The sequence below is a fragment of the Polistes dominula genome, unplaced genomic scaffold (assembly GCF_049000335.1).
Source record: "Polistes dominula isolate Pdom_NZ unplaced genomic scaffold, Pdom_raw_medaka contig_73, whole genome shotgun sequence".
In the NCBI taxonomy this organism is placed as follows: domain Eukaryota; kingdom Metazoa; phylum Arthropoda; class Insecta; order Hymenoptera; family Vespidae; genus Polistes; species Polistes dominula.
The window spans coordinates 4,223,011-4,244,695 of NW_028300951.1; the positions used below are offsets into that span (position 1 = coordinate 4,223,011).

General features: G+C 33.5%; 1 protein-coding gene across 2 annotated transcripts in view; it reads left to right on the forward strand.

Moving 5' to 3' along the window:
- LOC107063997 (nephrin) overlaps positions 1-21,685 on the forward strand; it is a 133,681-nt gene that overhangs the window by 44,489 nt on the left and 67,507 nt on the right. For both annotated transcript variants that reach the window (XM_015316229.2, XM_089172390.1), the window contains exon 5: positions 15,813-15,923. In XM_015316229.2, the coding sequence (XP_015171715.1) occupies positions 15,813-15,923 (111 nt within the window). The remainder of the gene's footprint in view (positions 1-15,812; positions 15,924-21,685) is intronic.

A 21,685-nucleotide genomic window follows, 5' to 3' on the forward strand; every position in this document is an offset into this window, starting at 1 on the left:
ATACGTATCTACATGATGTAATAACCCTACGGATCCACTTGAAAAATTAACCGGAATAATACTATTTCTACAGCTTGGATATTTCCCTATCATCTAGAAGGAAGATTCTTTAACGAACTGAAGATAAAAACATTATTCTTTTGTACGATGCTACAAAGTAACCTAACACATCAAAGCGTATCGAAAAGACAAACGGCTTTATAGATGCATCGACAACAACAACTCGATTTCGACGAGAACGTGTGTTGTCAGGTCGTTTCTTCGTCCCCTTGAGAGAAATCGAAAGATATTTTCTTTGAATCTATACGTACGAATACGATCTTCTTCTCGGTGTACGAACAGTTGATCGCAACCAGTTGACGGAGTTTTACGAGATTTTTCTGATTCTTTTCCTTTTTTTTTACTTTTATTTTTCTTTGTTTTTTATTTCTCTCCACTTTTTTTTTCACAGCCCCAACCTCCCGAACAAGAAAACTTTTCGCAAGACGACCGTTGACTGTATCGACACCTTTGAAAAAGCGTCCTCACCGATTCAAACTCTATTTTCCCAAAGATATTTTCGCACTGGCAAGTTTCTATCGCGAACGCGTATCAAGATGGCACTTTCGTTTCGTTTCGCCAGTTCCTCCCTTTCAACCACCCCTTTCGCAACATCCGCTCTACATCGTTTGAGCATACGTTCGTCACTCGACCCCATCCTTCCTCTTCTTCTTTTTCTCAACCTAGCGATAAAACAAAATCGAGTTTTCGTTGATGCTCTCTCATTCCCGTTATCGAGAAACTCTTATGTGCTTTGATTCGTTCGACTACCACCAATACTATCCTCGATGAACGCTCGTAATTCGATATACTTTTTACTGCGTACTTTTCAGAATAGAAAAGGAAGAAAGTTTACTGAGCGTTTTCTTGGAGATAGATAGATAGATAGATAGAGAGAGAGAGAGAGAGAAAAAAACCTTCCACAGGGTACAAGGTCCAATGAAAAATGAAGAATTTTATGAGCTCGTAAACGATCTGACACCCTCGTAATTTAATCCAGTTAACCGTTTCTTATCTTTTATTATTCTTTCCATCCCGTTTTTACCGTGGATGGCCGCGAAACAATTTTTTTGTTTATTATGTTTTGTTTTTAGTTCTTTCTCTCGGAGTAAGAGTTCTTTTTTCTTTTTTTTTTTGTGTTTTTTTATCCCTTAATTGTAGCACAGTACTCGTTCTTTGTCATCATTTGTGGCAAAATAAAAATGAGGTACATTGTCGTCTAATTATTTACAAAAAAAATATATATTATATTTAAAGCATTACTTATATATATATATATATTTAAAGCATACTTATTAATCGAGTAATTTGATATGAAAATTTGTAAAAAAAAATTCTCAAAAGTTGAATCGGTTTTGTCTGCTAACGTATGACTCATACACGTAGAATTATTTTTATATATCATTAATTATGTATCCCATACCTCGTTTTTTAATTCATTTGCGAGTAAAAGAAAATTATTTTACCAACAATAACATTAATTAACTGGATTTTAATTAATTTTGTAAAAATACAACGCGCAGAACCATGGTCGAATTAAGAAGACAATGCGAGAATGAAATCTAATGGGTTTAAAGCACCGCATACGTAATGTGGAAAGAACCTTCCCTCGTCTGATTCTCGAACCACCCTCGACGCCAATTTTTTCTATATCGAATACGTGTAGAAACTTTCAGTTAGCGTAATATGTTTCTCTGCATTGTTTTTCCTTTTATTTCTTTTACGTAAATACGCCTCTTTGTTTTCAAAGACTAAAAAAAGTTAAAGAATTTTCTCCTAAATTCGATTTCAAATAAAAACAACAAAATGTTCTCGTAAAAAAGTAATCGATTTCCCATGAAATGATCTCTATCGTGTATTTTCTTGGTAGAAAAATTGACCCGATATATCGATCATCTTATCTTCAAATGTATATACAGGATGGGGCAATATCTCTGTCCAGTTAGAATACCATCGTTATTTATAACAATATGAAAAATTGTATATACGCAACTTACACGGCATGATGAGGGGCATTTTTGGGCTTGAACTTTTTTTGCGTGGGTGGAGGCACAGAGGAGATTTCAAGGTCATTTGCATTTTTTTAAATAAATATTATATTTTTTTTTTACTGGGATGTAATGGCAAATGTTGAGACGAATTCAACGAGCTATTATTCAAGGTCATGCGAGGTCAAATGTGGTAAAAAATAAAGTTTATTACATTACAGAAGATGTTCGAAGTGGTGACCGTATTTCGATATACTCCACCGTTTCATTTCGTTGAATTTAAATTAAATGAAACACATAAAAAAAAAACGATCAAGCTGAATAATAACAAAAAGAAAATAAGAAAAGAAAAATAAAAAACGTAAACGTAGCATTCCATCGAAAAGAATCGTTCACCGGTCGATAAATCTCATTTGGAGCACTCTATCGCACTTCGATTCTTTCGAATCCGACAAATTTTATAGTCCGGCATATCGGACGAATAGTGACATTTTTCTACGAGCAGGAAGAATCTCATCAAATCATTCCTTTCCAGCTCTCCTACTCCATTATTCCCTTCCCCTCCACCACCCATAAAAATCGTTCTTGCTTATATGCCCAAAAACGGTCAAACCAATATCGAGTATTCCTCGCTTTAAGGTAAAGACTTTCCATTATTCGACTTTCCAGTCGTTGAACGAAAAAGATCGCGAACCAAATACTACTTTACTTCGTCCACTCGTCTTATCGTTCATCTTCAAATACGAAAAAATAGGAAATTCTTTAAAAAGAAGATGAAAAATCGAGATCTTGAATATTACGGTAGCTTTTCTCTCTTTCTCTCTTAGCTACCATCTTTTAAGATTCGTTTTCTTCCTTCGTTCTGTTCAAAGAGAAGATCTACTGGTAGTGCCGGAGGTGAACATTAATGAATGACGTAAAACTCAGTGAAAGGGAAAGAAAGAAGGAAAGCTATAGTAGTAAAGTAGAGGAAAACTTTGACTTCTCCAACTTCTTCTGATGGAAACGCGACAGTAATTTATGGAAATTTTATAAAGCATGTTGCAACCTTGATAAACCAACTAATCCTCGAACGCGTATCTCTTTGTCATGTCTGTTTTAATAATCTCTTGCACAAATATATAAAAAACAAAAAAGTTTTGATTTGAAGAAACAACGAAAAGAAGTAAAAGGACAAGAAAAGAAAAGTCAAATATCTCTCCGAGATAAATGCATGCATACATACATATGTGAATACATAAGATACGTCTGTAGTTATCAAGATGATCGATACGTTTTGACTATAGTTCTATTTATACAAAAGGAAAAAAAGAGACATTTCCTTCAACGAAGTAGAAATGCGAGATGACTCTTAGCCTAGCGACTTATTCTTGCAGAAATTGCTTGTCAAGCGCAAACCGTCAGCATCAAGAAAAGGAGAATGAACCGACATAGAATGGTAGAAGGAAGAAGAATGAAAGAATAGACGACGAAACGAGGTGGTGGTGTAGTACGGTAGGTAGGTAAGTAGGTGGGTATGGTAGGTGGTTAGGTAGCGGGGAAGAGAAATCTTCTTAGGTCACGTTTTCTAGACGTCGGCATGTCCGTAAAACTTCCAATTTCCGTGGAGGATGTAACCCTGTGAAACGTCACGGTGTTACTATTTCGACGCGAAGGAAATGACCTCTATGAAGGCCTTTCTTCAGACTACTATTTCTTATATCGTCTCGACTTCACTCAACAACACTCACGGAATTTTCATCCCCCTAGTGTGTATACGTCCCTAACCTTTTATAATATAATCTTTATCGACCTTGTTCGGAATAAGGTTTTGAAAGAAATTACGGGAATCCTCTCTTGGATATTTTCAAGGGATGGAGAGAACAAATTGTCACTTACTTAAATGTGCTTTTTTTTTCTTCATCTCTTTTACCAAACCAGACAGGAAAAATCTCTAATTAGTCAAAACGATCCCTCAGGGATAATTTGATCGAAGTATCCTGTAAAAAAGTTCAAACGATTACCGAAAACCTGGAAACAAATTGTCAAATAAGATAATCGCAGTAGAAAAAGTACGATCGATATATAATTCTTGGATAATTCGACGATAGCATCGAACGATTATGGCGACCAAAAAAAACAAATTGTCAAATAATCGTGATCAACAAAAAAGTAAGATAAGAAATCGATGGGAAAAAAATTCGAAAGAACGTTGATATCTTTTAGAAAAAATTCCCTATGTCCTCTTATTCTCGTACAAACATATCTTGTCCGAATTTTCGTCTGGCTTGAATTTTCGGCCATGGCAGTTAACGTAGAAAAATACGCAAGCTCGTTGGTAGAAAGTTCGAGGCAGCACGGTATCGCGGAATCGTCGAGCTGGATAAAAAGCTCATTCAAACTCTCAAACTTTTTCTCGCGAAGGACGACTATGGAGACTTGAAAAGAGGGTTCAGGAGAAAGAAGAAAAGAACGAGGAAGAAGAGGAGGAGGAGGAGGAGGTCGTACGAAGAAATAGAGTTCGGGTGAGGGCGAAAAAGGAGCTGGTGATTCAAGACCTTCGCGAAAGTAGAGTAGCGCGTTATCTTCTAGACTTTACGGTGATTCCCCATTAATCCTCATCCCCATCGGTCGCTTTATCCACGATTACGCGACGCTGATTACTACCTACTATTCTTGGAGAGAAAGAGAACGAAAGAGAAAAAGATAACGAAAAAGAAAAAACCCGCACGCAAGAGAGAGAGAGAGAGAGAAAGAAAGTTTGCCATACGTACAAAACTCGCAAAGGTAACCAGCCAAGTAGGCGATCTGGACTTTTTCCGGAAGCTTTCTCCGCGATGGCTCGTTAAGCACGGATCGTTTCGCCGAAACGAGCAAACGTTTTGCTCCTCGATAGATGGCCAACAGGAAAGAAAGGGAAAGAGAAAAGCGAATTGCATCGACTTAGATTTTCTGTCCCACAGATTCTATTTTTTGTACTTCTTCTTCTTTTTATTTTCCTTTTTCTTTTCCTTTATAAGGATAACTCGTTCGAAGATAATTTCCATAGTCGTTCTGGCATCTACAATAGGAACAATATTATTAGCAATTGAATATTCAGTTCGAATCCTTTCTGCGCTAAGTTTATTCCTGTTCTTTGAAGTACTCGAGATTCTCGATACCTAAAGCTTCTCAAAAGAGCACCGTGTAAAACCCAAGAGATGAATTTACCTTAGAGAATGAGAGGAAGAAAATTCCACCGACGGTATCTTTCCTATTTGTATTTTTTATCTCTCTTTATCTTTCTCTCTCTCTCTCTCTCTCTCTCTCTCCCTCTTTCCCTCTCCCCCTCTTCGTACCCTTCTTTGCGTTCCAACGTTTGTACCAATACACAGTTTCGCAAGCTACAGGATTTCGTACAGAACGTACAAGGACCTCCGCGTGCTTTAATTGGAAGCAGACTTCTAATTTTCGTTTGCCGAGGATTCCTACGTCCGAGTAGTCCGAGTAGTCCGATCGAGAAAATCCACGAGAAGAGTATTCGATTTCTTTGCGAAGCAAACCCGTTCAAGGGAATAAGAAAAAACGTATACTAAATAAACAAACTATCGGTCTTCTTTTATTTTTTTCTTCATTCCTAAAAGAACGATTTTTCGATCGAAATTCGGGAAAACTTTTTTTCGTTCATCTATTCGCTTTTTAGCTATTCGACATTCGCGATATCTCTTGATTTTAACGCAGGTACTCGCGATAAATTTAAAAGAGGAATAAACAAATGTCGTAATAAATAAAATTCGAGTTTTCTACGCGATATTTTGCACAATTTTGCAATACATATTGAGATCAATGGAAATGTAAAAAGCAGTTGTATTAGCTAAAAAGGGTTTGAGAAAGTAACTCTACAAAGAAATACGTGTTCGGAGTTGAAACACGAGCGTCATTTTGTAACGTCGCATGAAAATAACATTGGCTTGGCCGTGCTAGGGAATTTTCCTAAATTTTTAACGGCAATCGCTACGTGGGCTTAGTTCGATATCCGAGTCACGCGCGAACACCGGCACCGCGAGCATCACCAATACTACCACAAAGAAAGACTATGCTATCGTATAAGAGCTTAGCGTTATAATTCAAGCAGTACACCATGTCTGGGCTAACGCTCGCGCCTCTCTTCTTTTACGTGTGTATACTTTTATATATATGGTACATATGTATATTCTTCCTTGCTATCACATACAAACGGACGTATTCTTACACATGTACAAACTGACTAAGAAAAGGAATTCCATCGCTTGCTCCAAGAATTCAATAAATTCGAATCCCTCGAATATTTTCTACCTTTCTACAAAACGCACGAATATCGACACCAAATTCAAAAATAGATTTTTACTTTTCTTTTTTACGCACAACTCGTCAAAATTGTTCATGTACTATATATGCATTTTTACCCTGACTAACTTTATAAAAGCAAAGACAAATGTGTCAATATGTACATTTATCTACTCGTTCATCAGCCTTTGAGCACTTAGTTATATATATACTTACTTTGTTCAATGTTTTATTTAAATAAAATTTACTGATTTTTTATAATATTGCATAAGATTATATTTTCTTGAGAGAGATGTATTATATTTTTTAATTATAATTAATAACATTGACTATAATATTACATCAAATTTTGTTGAAACTTTTTTTTTATAAATGTACAGTTTTCTTATCCTTCTTTTCTGGCAAAGATACATTGAATATTTATATATTTTTGCTACGTAAAACAATTTATGACTTGACTTTGATTTACACATGACAGACCATAATTCTATAAACAATCTTGATAAGAATTTCTGACTAAAAGTAAATCATTCGAAAGTATTACAATTTTTAATAAAAACTATTAATGTTTGTAGTTCATCTTAATGAAAAATATTGAGAAAACTAAAGTTATTTATTAGTCAACTCAATGCAATTTATTTGTAATCTCTGTTTCTCGATCAATTGAAAATTCTTTTTCTTGGAAAGTCCAGTTGTATGAGATTCGACTATCTCGAAACAATTTCCTCGGATATCGATGCTCCGAGAGATCTGTAAACCACCACGCACTATTCATGCACTTGTAGAAGTTTCCCTTCAAGCTATTCCGTCAGCTGCGACTGATTTAAGTTTATAGCTTGAGCCGCATCTGTTTCCTAAATTGTTCCTTGATGAATTAGTATCATCGTGTACATAGTATCAATATAACCATAGTCCATTCTTCATTCAAATCAATTTCTTACTTCGTAAAAAAAAATTAAATTCTAAGAATCACAATGATTTATGTCCAAATAATAATGAAAAATCAATTTTTTATAATTTTAAAGCTAAATTATAAAATCTCTGAGGTATTTTCTTCTAGTGAAAAATATTTATTTTTAATCTGCTTAAAAATTATATTTCATTTAATAATTAAAATTATAGAATTATTAGAAAAGATCCTTCATCACGTAATAAGCTGAATTATTTTAATTATTTCCAATCTTCAACAATCTGAATATTCGTTCCCTCAATATCTATTCGAATCATTCAAATCGTTTCTTTCATCGATTATTTTTTAATTTTATTTCTACCTTTTGAAAAGCTTCTTATATATATTGATATAATAATTCTTAATATACTTCGTATACAATTTCTTGAAAAAATAATAAGAAAATTTTGATAAGATTGAATTTTTTAAGACTCACTTTTGAACAGAAAATATTTTTTAAGCTCAATGTGAGAATAATTCAAAATATCTTTTCATGATAAACGTGGAAAGCGATTACAAATGGACCATACGTCAAATTGATAGATCATAATTTAGGTTGATATCTCTGTGGTTCCCATTTAGGAGCAGGAAGCAGGAAACTGTAACAAAGAGAAGCGAGCATTTCTCATGTCGCATATGGCTTTATCATTAATGCGTTAGAGATAAGCAATTTGAATATAGATTCGTGATAGTATCCTGCAAACTAAATGCAACTTGGAAGCGCAGGAATATCCGACCCGTTGATTCGACGATTCAACGAACGGACACATCTGTTCGACGATCCGGAGAATCCTTATCTTAGAATCGACCTTTTACTATTCTAAGATGTGGACCAAAACTCAGTATAGCATATAATAGAATGACAAATGTTCTTAGATTTCGGTTTACCGTATTATCTTCTTGTATGTAAGGATCTGCGAATACAATTTTCTTTGAAGTTAATTGTATTTTAGGACAATTCTTTTCAAATTCCATTTCATACTTTTTGTCTTATTCAATTTTAAACATATTTTATTTTAATCGATATTTCTCTTACTAATCTGTTTTTTTTTTCTGTTTTCCATCCAGCATTTGTGTTTTTATTTTTTCGTTTCTACCATTTTTTCATACTATCATTCTATCTTACTCTCATGCACACATCAAATTAATTTCCATTACTATTCCTTGTTGATTTAAATGAGCCTGGAAAAAAGAGACCAATCGGAACTATTTATTTATCTTTTCTTTAAACAGATTTCGTGCCGTCCAATCAAATTTAAATCCCTTATATTTATCACACACGCGCGTAAAAGCGCACGCTCCTACATACGCATATGAATACTATTAACGCATATTCAACTATGAAGCCTTAATTACGTTGCTCATATAACGAAATATGGATTTTACGAATACAAAAACAACAAAAATAATTAATAGTTATTTATTCTAAGATTAAATTATATTTATGACGTAGAATTTTACTGAAAATTCTAATCATATATTATATTCGTTATAATAAATCTATTAATTAAATATATCATATTTGTAACGTTGAAATAAAAATGTTATTTATAATTCAACAATAGAACTGCATTCGTAATACATAAAATATATTGCATTTTCGTCACACAATTGTTTCTTAAGAATAAACGTTACAATTAAATCCTTTTTAACAATCATATTATAATTCTATTAATTAATAATTCATATTTCTTGTACTTAACAAAAAAGTATGGATTTTCCTTGCATCAACGTTCAACCACTTAACGAATTGATAAATATTAATTTATAGTTTATCTTGAATTATCGTATCATTTTCCTAACAAAACATAGGCAAATGTCAATACGATATCAAAATGAAGAATTTCAATATCTTTATCGATATCATTTTATTGACTATTAATTTACTATCTTTTCAAAGATCTTTTTCGTTCTATCGTAGAATAAGATCGAAAAATAGTTTTACATACACACACACACACATATATATATGTATTTGCACATGATTCTTATTACAATAGACTACGGAGAAGTTTTCAAAAACGTAAGAGAGTATCAGTTCGGAAGCAAAAAGAAGGAGAATAAAGAAAACGATAAGAGAAAAAACGAAAGAAGAAGAAGAAGGAACAGAAGAAGAAGAAGAAGAAGAGAAGTCGCATTTACGGATGAGTTATAGTAATCGTGGGAGACGGTCACGTCGCGTACGGTTCTCGTGTCCGGGATAGTCAATGGCTCTGAATCTATGGCGACTATTCCCATATAGTGAAAAGGAAGGAGGTAGGGACGCGAGAGACTGGTAGTGTACGCTCGTCGAGCACGTCGTGGAACCGATAGCGCGGAAGAATATCCCGCAAATGTTGCATCCTCCTCTGCTCGTGGCGAGGAAAAGATAGGTGGGCTCCTAGCTTACGCGAATAAACCTTCTACCACTTTTCTTTCTTCCACTATTTCTTTTTCTTACATTCATCCTTCTCATATACGCGCCTTTATATAATCATCTTTTTTTTCCTCCGTATGAATAAAAATATACCTATACATATGTGAATATATAAACTTACAATATACACTATCTGTCAAAAGTTTAAAATCATTTGCTAATTTTTCTTAAAAAAAAAAAAATTCGAATATACTCAACAATTTTCAAACCATATCAAATATTAATTAGTTCAATTATGTTTCCAAGATTTTATATAGTTTATTAATCTTCCTACTGACAATAAGACATTCTTAAAAACTTCTCTAAGAAATATATATAGCGTGTAGAAAAATATTTAATGAGAAAAACTTATTATCAGGAAAAGCCAAATATATGTCAAACTGATATAAAAATTAAATACTCGTTTTTCAATGAAAAAGCAATTTACAGAAAATTACTCTTTCCTTGACAAAAAAAATAATACAAACTATAAAATATACTAACACCAATAAGTTTCTTTCACAAATAAATCTTTTTTTTTCTTTCTATAAATATCGTATTTTTCTGAATTGGCATTCCAAGCTTTTGACCGATAATGTACCTTTTTCTGTAAAAATATATATCTATGTATATATGTGAACACCGTGTGTACATATGAGTGTGTATTTGTATGTGTAAAAACATGTAGAGGTATAGATAGAAGTTGAGAATAGATGTAGGTATATAGAAACGACGAAAGACTAAATAAGGAGTAGGACGAGAGACGCGTTAGCACTTCGGAAGACTCTGGGAAGCTGTTGGACGTGACGAGACTGAAACTAGACCATGAGAATCCACTGGAACTCACTTTAGCTCCTTCTCTGCCACTCTTATCATGGATGTCCACTCGATCCACCCTGTACTGATCCTATCTAGCTAGACTCATGCGCAAGTCCTACGTGTATGGCTACATGTAAGTATGCCAACAAATACTCCGAAAAGAAGGAAAGCGAGTTTGATTATTACCGATCATGGTTATATATAAACTTTTTTATCTATATATATATATTTATTTATTTATTTACTATTTTTTATATTTACCATATATATATATATATATATATATATATATATATATATATATATATATATTTATTTATTTATTTACTATTTTTTATATTTACCAATTTTCTACGAGACGAATTCATCCTTGAGTGAATTTTCACTATTTACGAATTTTACAAATATTTTCAATGTTTTCTACTAAACTTTTTATTGGACAACGTTTAATATGTTGTGCCTTTAAACAATGAAATGAAATCTAACAACATTGTATACTACAATTATACAAGATATTAATGCGAGTGTGAAAGAATAAGGATACCCAAAGCAAAACTGTTAAGACACGTTTTGCGGTGGTCATAAGAAATCTAGGCTATGTTTCTTTCCTTATTTACGGTAGCAGCAAAAATATATTACTTTTCTGTTCCATTCGTTTGCATGCTCCGTACCATCTTAAAATAAGAGTACGAGAAACGTGCTCGGCATAAATTTCTAATTTTCTCGATAAATATTAGTTTCTCCTAGGTTCTTCATAACGTCAAGCAAAAGCACAACTCAAAAAACAATAAATTCACTTAGTTTTATCTTACAAAGAAATCAAACCGCATTATTGACGCAAAATTGATTCGATCATAAATCTCTCTTTCTCTCTCATGCGAGTCATATTAATATTTATTAAGTTGAACTAACTTAAGAAAGAAGAAAATGTAACCGTGCGGTGCAAGATAGAAGTAATGCATTTAATGAAACTGTCATCGAAGTTATGATATCGTGGCCTAGTTTAATAATAACGCATCATCTTTAGTAAAACATTGAAAACCTTATTGCTGATATACTATATAGATTGTTTAGTACTATTTATTGATATTGATTTTTAGCATCCGAAATTGATTAGATATCCATTCAATAAAGATGAGTTATACATCATTAATTAAAGAATATATTGGAAATTAAATTAAATTATTAATTGCAGAATAATAATAAATTTATTTATTAACAAAAATTATATTATATGCAAAATGAAAAGAGAAAAATTATCCAACATTGTAATAGTTTCCACGATAAAACGTATCACCCTGTTTTTACAAGCAACTCTCCCGTCATCATTTATGAGCTTTGAAATTAGTATTTTTTTCGTAACCCCGGAAATAACTTCTCTTTGACATGAAAAGAGGTCTTTTGCTCAGCTGTTTAATTTTTTCTGCCCGTTTAAGCTTTGCCAATAAAAAATTTATTTTCAATAAAAAGAGGAAGGGAAAAATAAACATAGAAGAAAAATTACGTAAAATCACTCATCGAGAATATCATTCTTGTAATCATTTAATAATTTTGCATATCTATAAACAAAATTAACTATCCTGTTTTTTCTCTGTTTATATATTCGTAAATTAATTATAATTTAAATTTAATTTTTTGATCCCCAAATAAAATTAACAAACGCGCGCTGAGTTTTATGAAAAAAAAAACACAGATCGTGCCAATGTGTTTTGTAGATATTTGCATATTATAATTAAAATATATGTCAAATAACAAATGAAATTCGTGTAGAAAAATAAGCTGGAAACATTAAAAATTTTCAAGAACGTTGCGATACTGTATTACTTATTGTATTTTTCATAAATTTTATGAAACTGCTGCAGTAATATCTTGTATGGCAAAGAGTTTTAGTAGAAAACGACGTTTAACGGAACAAGAGGAAAATATTTCGTAAGAAAACGAGTTGGTTTCACGTACGCTTGGCCATAACATCGTGTTTCTTCTCTTGCTTCTTCTTCTTCTTCTTCTTCTTCTTCTTCTTCTTCTCAGTACGATGGAGCAGAAAGTTTTCGTTAATAAATTTTCTAGAGTAAGATCTAGCGGTTGAATGCGTAAGGATTCGCGCGCAAAAGGCGTCGCTCGACAGTTTCCATTTATAACTGCTACACTAACTCCGAGTATCAGGCTAGAAAGCAACATTTCCTACCTCACGACTTCCTGTTCAAGTCGACACTAAAAATTCTATAAAAGTTTTCTCAGTTTCTTTGTGGTAACCATTGCTATAACCAAGTAACGAACTCGTTTCGTTCTTCTCACCCTTTTTTTAACACTTCGCGAGCAATTCATTTTTTTATTTTATTATTATTTGTTCTCTTATTTTTCTTATTATTAACCTTCTTTCTCTTATTTTCTCAAACTTAAAATTTTACAAAAATACTACGTTTGACTTGATAATTCTTAAAGGAAAGCCACAGCGTCGTATCCTCTTTATATCAACGACAAATATATCAAGTGTATCCGAAGTAAGGAAAGACTTTTGTGAATTCAACAAATCCTAATCTTTGGTCAAATATTTAAAAGATTGGATGACTCCAACCGATTCTTTATCTAATTCTAAGCGATTATATCGTTATCATATTTTATTATTTTCGTTTAAATTTGCAAATAAAATACTTATGTAATTTGAGAAACATTATAAAAACATTTTAATAGTCTATTATTACTTTTAATGATACCGATTGTAATGCAAATAATTTCACGAAGACACAATACATTTTAAATCTATTCGAAACTCGCAGAGCACATAAGTACTCTTAAAGTCTTGAGAAAATAGTATGAATCGATTTGAAACTCTGAAATCGTCGCGTAAGTAGAAGAGACGACTTTAAAAAGAAATTCGGTGAAACGTTCCATCAGGAAAAAATCGATAAAATAAGCGTCGTGCGGTGGGTTTTCTATTCTTCCGAAGAGTAAGTAGTCGCTTTAAGCGAATGGAACTCTTATCGTGTCAAATGGGTCAGTTAAAATAAACGTCGTACTTACGGAACTATGTATGAGTTCGCGCTAACCAGTAATACGAAAAGTCGGTCGGATGAAAATCACGCAATGCGCTGACTGGACGGACAACGAAAGTATCTTTCTTTTCGAAACAATAGTCGAACAATAGTCCTAGGCGACGAGATCTTTCGATTTTCGTCGAGAGGGAGATAGAGAGAGAGAGAAAGAGAGAGAAAATGAATGAGAGAGAGAGAGAGAACAATGCAGAAGCTACAAGCAAAATCACTGCGTTGAGAAAGGACAACGTCGTTTTCTAGATGATTCCTATGGATAAGCACGACGCCCATAAAAGGTTCCAAATGGTAGCATTATCAACGTTAAAACGACGCAAGCCTCACGCGTCTCTAATCTTAAGCAAGATTAGAAGTGTGGCCACAGAAACTTGCATTTATGTATGCATATATATATATATATACTTATTTACATGTTATATATACGAACATACCAAATTCTAAGGGATCCACTTAAAACCTATGTCGTCAACTCGATCTATTCTATTCTCTCCTCCGTTTCGTTATTCTCATTGTTTACGAAATATATTATAAAAGAATACGTAATAAAGAGCAATAAAAACTCTACATTAAGATAAAGTCGACGTTAACGAGGGTACAAGAAGTTTCGAACGATGAAGAAGGTCTTTAAAAAAAGAGGCTTTCCCTACTACAAATTGAAAAGTAGTCGAAAGCCGGAGTAGCAATAGAGGGAATGAGGAAAGGGGTGAAAGGTTAGTAAGAGGAAAAGGAGAAGGAGAATAGTGAGTGCTTTTCTCGAATCGAAGAAGAGAAGTATATTTTCTTGAAGAAGCATTACCACTACAATCGCACTCGCTTATCGAGCTTTGCCACGGTACCACGCTTCCCAGTTTTCTACGATTTTTGCATTGACTTTCGAAACTCTTTGCGTCTCTTCTTCTCTCTGAAACTCAAAGTCTCTTTCTATGTCTGTCTGTCTCTCTCTCTTTCTCTCTCTCTCTCTCTCTCTCTCTCTGTCCTCTCTCTTTCAACAAGATTCGTTCATCTCTTACTGCGGTGCAACGCGGTTCCGGGCAGCGATGCGGCGACAATAACCCGAGGCAATTTCCACGAGGCATCCGGCCGAGAACATATCGGGATGAGCTCGGCCTGTTTGCACTTCCCTCCTCTCTGTATCGTGGATCAAGCCGGTGATGAAAGAGGAAACGCAGGAGGTAGAGGCCGCTTCAAGTCAAATAGAAGCCGCTTTCCTCCCCCTATTCGCTTGCGCTATCCTACCTCATCTCTCTCCCCCTTTCCTCATCTAACCAGCATATTCTTTCAAGCCGCATACCACATACCGCCTAAGGCTCCATTTTCAAAACCAGAGGAAAATGATAATGTACAATATGGACTCGCGATGGATAGTACTACCACTACTTTCAACCAACAGAAAGATAGGCACCGTCGTCTTTCAAATGTCTCTTAATTGCTCTCTCATTCCAATAAGTAAAAACTTTTTTCTTTTTATGTCACTTGATTTCTACTTCTTAAAACTGTAATAACCGATAGACCCTGAACAAATTTAAAATATACTACGTTACCTACCAAAAGTTTGAATAAGTATTGATATATACAAGTATTTTTAAATAATTAAAATTTATGTATCGTATTTTACATATATAAAAAATTGATTAGAAAAATTTACTTTAGTATTAACATTTGGTAAATTATTGTTTACTGCAGTTAAACGTCTCGCACGTTTAAGTAAGCACTTTGTTTTCTGTATAAATATTTAACACAATATTGACATTAGTGCAATTAGTTTGTTGCTAGTTTTCCCTTTGCAAATTGTTCCAGCTATTTTTTTAGAAGATCCAAGAAGTTTTCTCTTGATCTTGGACAAAATGAAAATTTAATAAGTCTACCCAAATTTTTGATCAATAGTTTATATCTATTAAGAAATTGTACAAGCACAAAAGACCATAGTACGATTAAAAAGAAATACACAGATAGAAATATGGGAGTACAATATATATATATATATATATATATATATATATATATATATATACGTATATACACATATATACATATATAACTTCCCAAAGAGAATCCAAATCCTAGAATTTGAATTGAAATTGAATCTCGGATTAAATTTAGAAACAGGTTTGAATCTTCATCGATTATGCATACGAGTAAACTCGAAGCATCAATTTTGTATATTTTCCTTTACCTATAGATAAACCAACCTACTTATAAAAAGGATTTATGACATAAAATACTTTGAAAAATGGAAGATTGATATCGTGCATCACGCTCGACCAACGTATTTTCTCATCTGCTTGCAGTACCGCCGTCGAAGCCGATAATCTATGACACGAAAAGACGAGACATGAGCAAACTTCTCGAAGCCTATCCTGAAGGAGCCGACCTCATCCTCATCTGCGAGGTTCACGGAGGTGAGTAGAAAACTTTGTCGAAACTTTTCAACAATCTTCTATTCAACATTTTTTTATATCAATCGAATGAATCGATGATATCTGAAAAAAGAAACACAAAGAAAAAAAATTAAACTTATCACTCATTTTTTGACACCTTTGAATAGTCCTTTTTCCTTTATAGATAATTCTTCTAATTTCAAATAGAGAATAGGTATAGAAAAAATATGTAATATGTATACTTGAGCATCCAACATATCAGATTTGTATAAAATACGAATATATACAATTATATCGATCCATCATCGGACATATCCTTCGTAGAAAATAAAATCAAGATTATGATAAGTTCTTATGCCGGGCATTTAAGAACGGAGAAACGTACATCCGTCATACTCGATCAAATCGCCGGCTCCTAAGTGCTTGTAATAATGAGGTCTGACGAGAAACGAGTTGGTTATAACCCTCCTGACGAAATGAGAATAGAGCGGAACCATCTTGAAAATCATTTTCTACCTGCCTTCCCGTCTCTTTTTCGGTTTCTCTTACCTTCCATTCTTTTCTTTTTTCTACCGTTCATCTTCCACTACTTTTCTTTCTCTCTCTCTCTCTCTCTCTCTCTCTCTCCCACAATCAGTGATATCAAAATGAAAGATAGGAAAATGAAAGGAGAGAGGATAATCTTAGGTTATCGTCACGTTCTTTCCGATATTCGATAAAAGGAGTCAAAAAGGAATAGAGCAGAACGACGATTGGAAGGGCAAGCAGACAGGCTAGAAGGAAAGAAGGGTCCTTTCTTCGATCGAATGCAATTTCGGGTTAGATCCATAAACGTTGGAAAGTGCTGGAAAGCGAGATTCTTTGCGGGATGCGGGTTGAACAAGAGCAAAACGCAAACAACGGAAAGACGATATCCAGCAGGGTGATTGTCGAGCTCGATACGAAAGCAACGAGGAGTGCATCGTTACGGTGCAATTTCGCGTTAGGTCGCGTAGCCCATGTTCTACCACGAATACAAGAGAGATAAGTAGACGAACGAAAGGAGGAGAAAATAAAAATTGGCCGTACTCCAAGAAAGTCCAGCCAAAGAGAGAAAGAGAAAGAGAAATTCTCAACGGTTTGTAAGTACGCAGCACGAATGACACCACGGGACGCGACTCTTCGTGCACGCCTACGAAAAAAGTAAGCCGGATTTGTAACCTCCGGTTCTCTTCGAAAAGACCACGGAGACCGAGGCGGACTCGAGAGCCGTGGCTACTTCAAATGGAATTGGCACAGTGCCAGTGGATATCCCGCGGTTTTCAGGGAAATGGGATTTTCCGTTTCATACGCAAGATTCGCGAAAAGACGACTTTTACTCTCTCCTGCATCTCTCTCTCATTCTCTTCTCTCTTTTCCGAACCATTTTCAGACGATTTACGTTAAATCGTACCCTCGATGGATCAACGAACACGTTAAATAAAGCTCATTGCCCAGGTTCTACTCTTTAAAACTCATTACCATGATTTTATATTTGAAGCGATTCTTTCCACGATATATGTATCTCTTATTTTATTTTATTTTATTTTCTTATCTATCGAATGTGCTATCGATTTATTCCAGAAGAATTCTTTCTTTTCAAAGTATTTCTTCTCGAGAAGAATAAACTTCGATAACGGGCACACCAATCGATTGAAATTACATCGATAGTCTTTACGCACATACTTTCTTCCTAACGCTACTTCCTTCTAACTTCCAAAAACACAATTTATTACGGCAAATCGAAACTAACTTTATTCGAACTATTAGAACCTCTATTTTGACCTTTTCATTAGCTCTCACCGTTACTATTTACCAAACCTAGGTATATTCATGGAACAAAAAATTCGCTAAATCATAACTACGTATGATAGGAGAAAACATGACTATTTGATAAAAGAATAAGATGCAATCTAATATAAAATTAAACCTACCATATCCTTTGGTCTAATTCTATTATAAGATGTTCGTTATCAAATTCTAATAAACGTTCGCCCACTAATATAAACCGTTACCGTTTGAAATCGACATGGGAATTAGAACTCGGGGGGATTTCGAATATTGAAATTTCGTCTCTTAGAGAATTTAACATCAAACCAAATCAACAGCAAATTCAAACATAACCATCCTTCTCTCTAAAGACATACTTGGAACGGTCTACTTGTCTTTACGGCATAACAGTCGACCTTGCGTAAATACATTCCTACTGAAGATTTGTCTTTTCACATGTAGCTTCACAAGTTTCTTCACACCTTCTCGACGGTATGTCTTTATTTAGAAAGCTAAATCTTCTCTCTATGAAAATGTGTCGACTGGCTTTTCAATCCTAATACTAGAAAATCACATGATAAATTTGGAATAATTTAAATCAATGGCTCTTTCTATTTTCACCTATTTTCAATCCTTATAAAAGAAAATTGAAATATACTAAAATATTGACGTTCACAAATTATAACAAAAAAATAATGATTTATGTTGATACATTCTTGCATATAAATTGTGAAGAATTTAAATAATTCGAAGAGAAAAATTTGAATATTTCAAAAAATACGGCAGATTATCTTCAAGGGTCCTTAAATAAAAGCACACAATAACGAACGTCTCCGACGATTTTATTCAACGACCAACGTATATCAACGTACGACAACGAGGTTAGGTCTATTATGGTCTATATCGCAAGTATCGTGCGAACGTACGCATACCAACATACCGTAGATAGAGAGCTTGAAAGCGGTCTTGCAGGTTAATCTTCGTATTGTTTATTACTACTGCCAGTCGCAGGTTCACACGAACTGTATGATTTATCCTGTGACGTTATCGAACCAACTAACGAAGAAATGTCGACCTTAACGATAAGAGAGATACGATTTTAAAACATTTCAAATTCTCTCTGTGTGTATAAGTATAATCTAATAAATGATTATTTGTTTATCTATAATCCGTCATACTTTATTTCTTATCGTGTTATAAATAAATTTCTATAATTAATTAGAAATAATTTGTATCATTTGTAATTCAAATAATCAATATTTTACTGCAAATGTAACTAAGCGTTTATCACAAATTAAACAGATAAAATAAATATTTTTGATAGACATTAGTCTGCATGTAAAAAAGAAAAAGAAAAAAACAACAACAACAAAAAATTACTGGCAACGTTTAATGCGTGTATTTATACACATCTCATAAAGTTAGAACGTTTGATGAAAAGCAGGTCGTCTTTACAGGTAAAAAGCAAAAGGTACGAGTTACCCGTGCGATTCAAAGGGAAGAGAAAGATCTGTAAGAGAGAAAAAGAACAAGATAGAGAGAAATTCGTGACTATAGCTAAAGGTAACTTATCCGAGTTATACATGCAACCTTGTTTATCGCGCTGCCTTCAACATACACAAGGGCAAAGTAGAACTTTTTTCTAGCTAAGCATTACTCTTGGTATGTATGTATGTACATACGTTCCGGCTCGCAAAAAGAACAAGAAAAAAGAAGACAAAAAATGGATAAAGGAGAAGAAGAGAGAGAGAGAGAAGGGAAGAAAAGCAAAAGCGGTTGTAGGGAACTTTAATTTATTTTATCGTACCATAAAACTATGAAAAATGTTGTGTTTCGGTGAGAATAATATAGCGCGTTTGGCTCAACGATCTTTATCGATGTCATCGTACGTGTGGACGATATTATCTCCTCGTAAATTCGTTTAAATTCCTACGATTCGTCTATCTCGATTCGTTTTAAAATCAATAAAATTCTCACATGAGAAAAACTTGTCGTTTGCTTTAGTTTTTAACCTTATTGGGGCTAGTTCTTCGAAAGGTTCGTAAAAAGGCATAATACTTACATTCCTATAGATACCAGATAGATACAAATATAGATTTGTTATACTTTAGAAAAAATTAGAAAAAAGAAAAAGATAAGTTAAAAAGACTACGTTAAATGTTCACACTTTTAGCATTTTTCTTGTTTCGAAATTGACATTGGTCAAGATCATAATATGTTCACCTTGCAACTTTATAAGCTTATATAATCGTGAAATTTTGCAATATATCGTTTGCGATAGTAGAAACGAACGGATTGGATAGATTTGAAAAGTGGTGCAACGTTATCCTGCGTTCACCTTCGAAAAGCTTTCTCCGGCAGGCCTCACTGTGTGCATTGTAGCTTGCATTGTTGTATCACAATACACCATGTTTCCATGTTTCTCCTAGTATTTTTCCTCGCTTTCCTTTACGTTTTCCTCCTCGTTTTCCTCCGCGTTTTCCTCCTTTTCCTCCACCTCTACTTCATCGTCGTCGCTTTCTCTTCCTAGTTCCCTGGAGCCTCATCGTATTGTTAGAATGTCGCCACGAACGCAATTTTACAACGGCGCGCCGCGACGACCGCGATAAAATGTTTGTTTTAACGCGACGCTCGAGCAATGAAAATCTTGGAACGTTCTATCTCATCCCTCTCCTCCCCCACCAGCACACCACCTCCTCATCCTCATCCAAAAATTCTTCCATCTCGATTTTTCTACACTACTAAAATCTACACCGTTTAATTCTATATACCAGTACGCGAATATATCAGTACCCAAAAAACAAACGAGAGATGAAAAATAAAACTGTTTCTAACTGTTACATTATAAATAAAATGTATAACGTGCTTAACTAACTTTTATCAAATTATTCAGTATATGACTTTATAAAATTTCATTGTATCGATCGATTAAATGGTTGGCCTAGTGTATAAATGCGTTTGCAAACTCGTAGAATGTCATTATTTATTACTTTGATTTTAGTGCGTTACTTTCGTGCAAACGTTGTACTCTAATATGTACGCTAGACAAATGAATCGAAATTTTATCCTCCAATACTAGCGTATATAGTTGTAAATACCATTTTTCTAAATGCTACACTTTATTTATATAAAGTTTCATCCCTTGCACATTTGCATTGATGTTATATTTATTCGTTATTGTTGATTTATCTAACACATTATTTTACAATAAAATGATATGAGTTGTCGTTTGGCAATATCGATTAAATAAAATGCCGCGAATAGTAAAAATAAACATACATGTACTTTAAGCGATATCCAAGTATGTTCACTTTAATTTCATTTAAGCTTTCATTGTAACACAAAGGAGAAACGTACATTGTCCTTAAGCTATAATTTAATAGTACACGTATATATGTACCGTATTATACCTTTATACGTATATATTATGTTATATATATATAGATACATGTATGTACATATAGTATATAGAATCGAGCATAAGAAAAACATATACCATATAGGTATATACAAATTTAAAGGTATGGGTAATCCATATAGGTATAACAAAAGCGTTCTGTTAAACAAATAGACTCTAGAAATATGCTTAGATAATAAACATACCTTCTATGTTTAAAAATACAAAATATTAAACAAGCAAATTAAAAGAATTTATTCGAATAAAAAATCTAACAATTCAAGAGAATGCATAATCCAAACGGTTACTACAAAAACATTCTGTTAAGCAAATAAATTGAAATAATAAACTAAGATAATAAATAAATTTCTTATTTTTTAAAATAATAGATTTCAAAGAACAAATAATGAAAATCTATTTAAAGAAAAGAAAAATATGTGATTCTCACTAAAATTGGAAAATATGTCATTAATACCTATTTCATTCAATAAATTTCATCAATTGAATTTAAAATAAACCTTTACCCTAACTGTATAAAATCTTTTGTTTGAATTCTTATATATCGTCAAAATTTAAGGGAACACAGATAAAGGCCTTC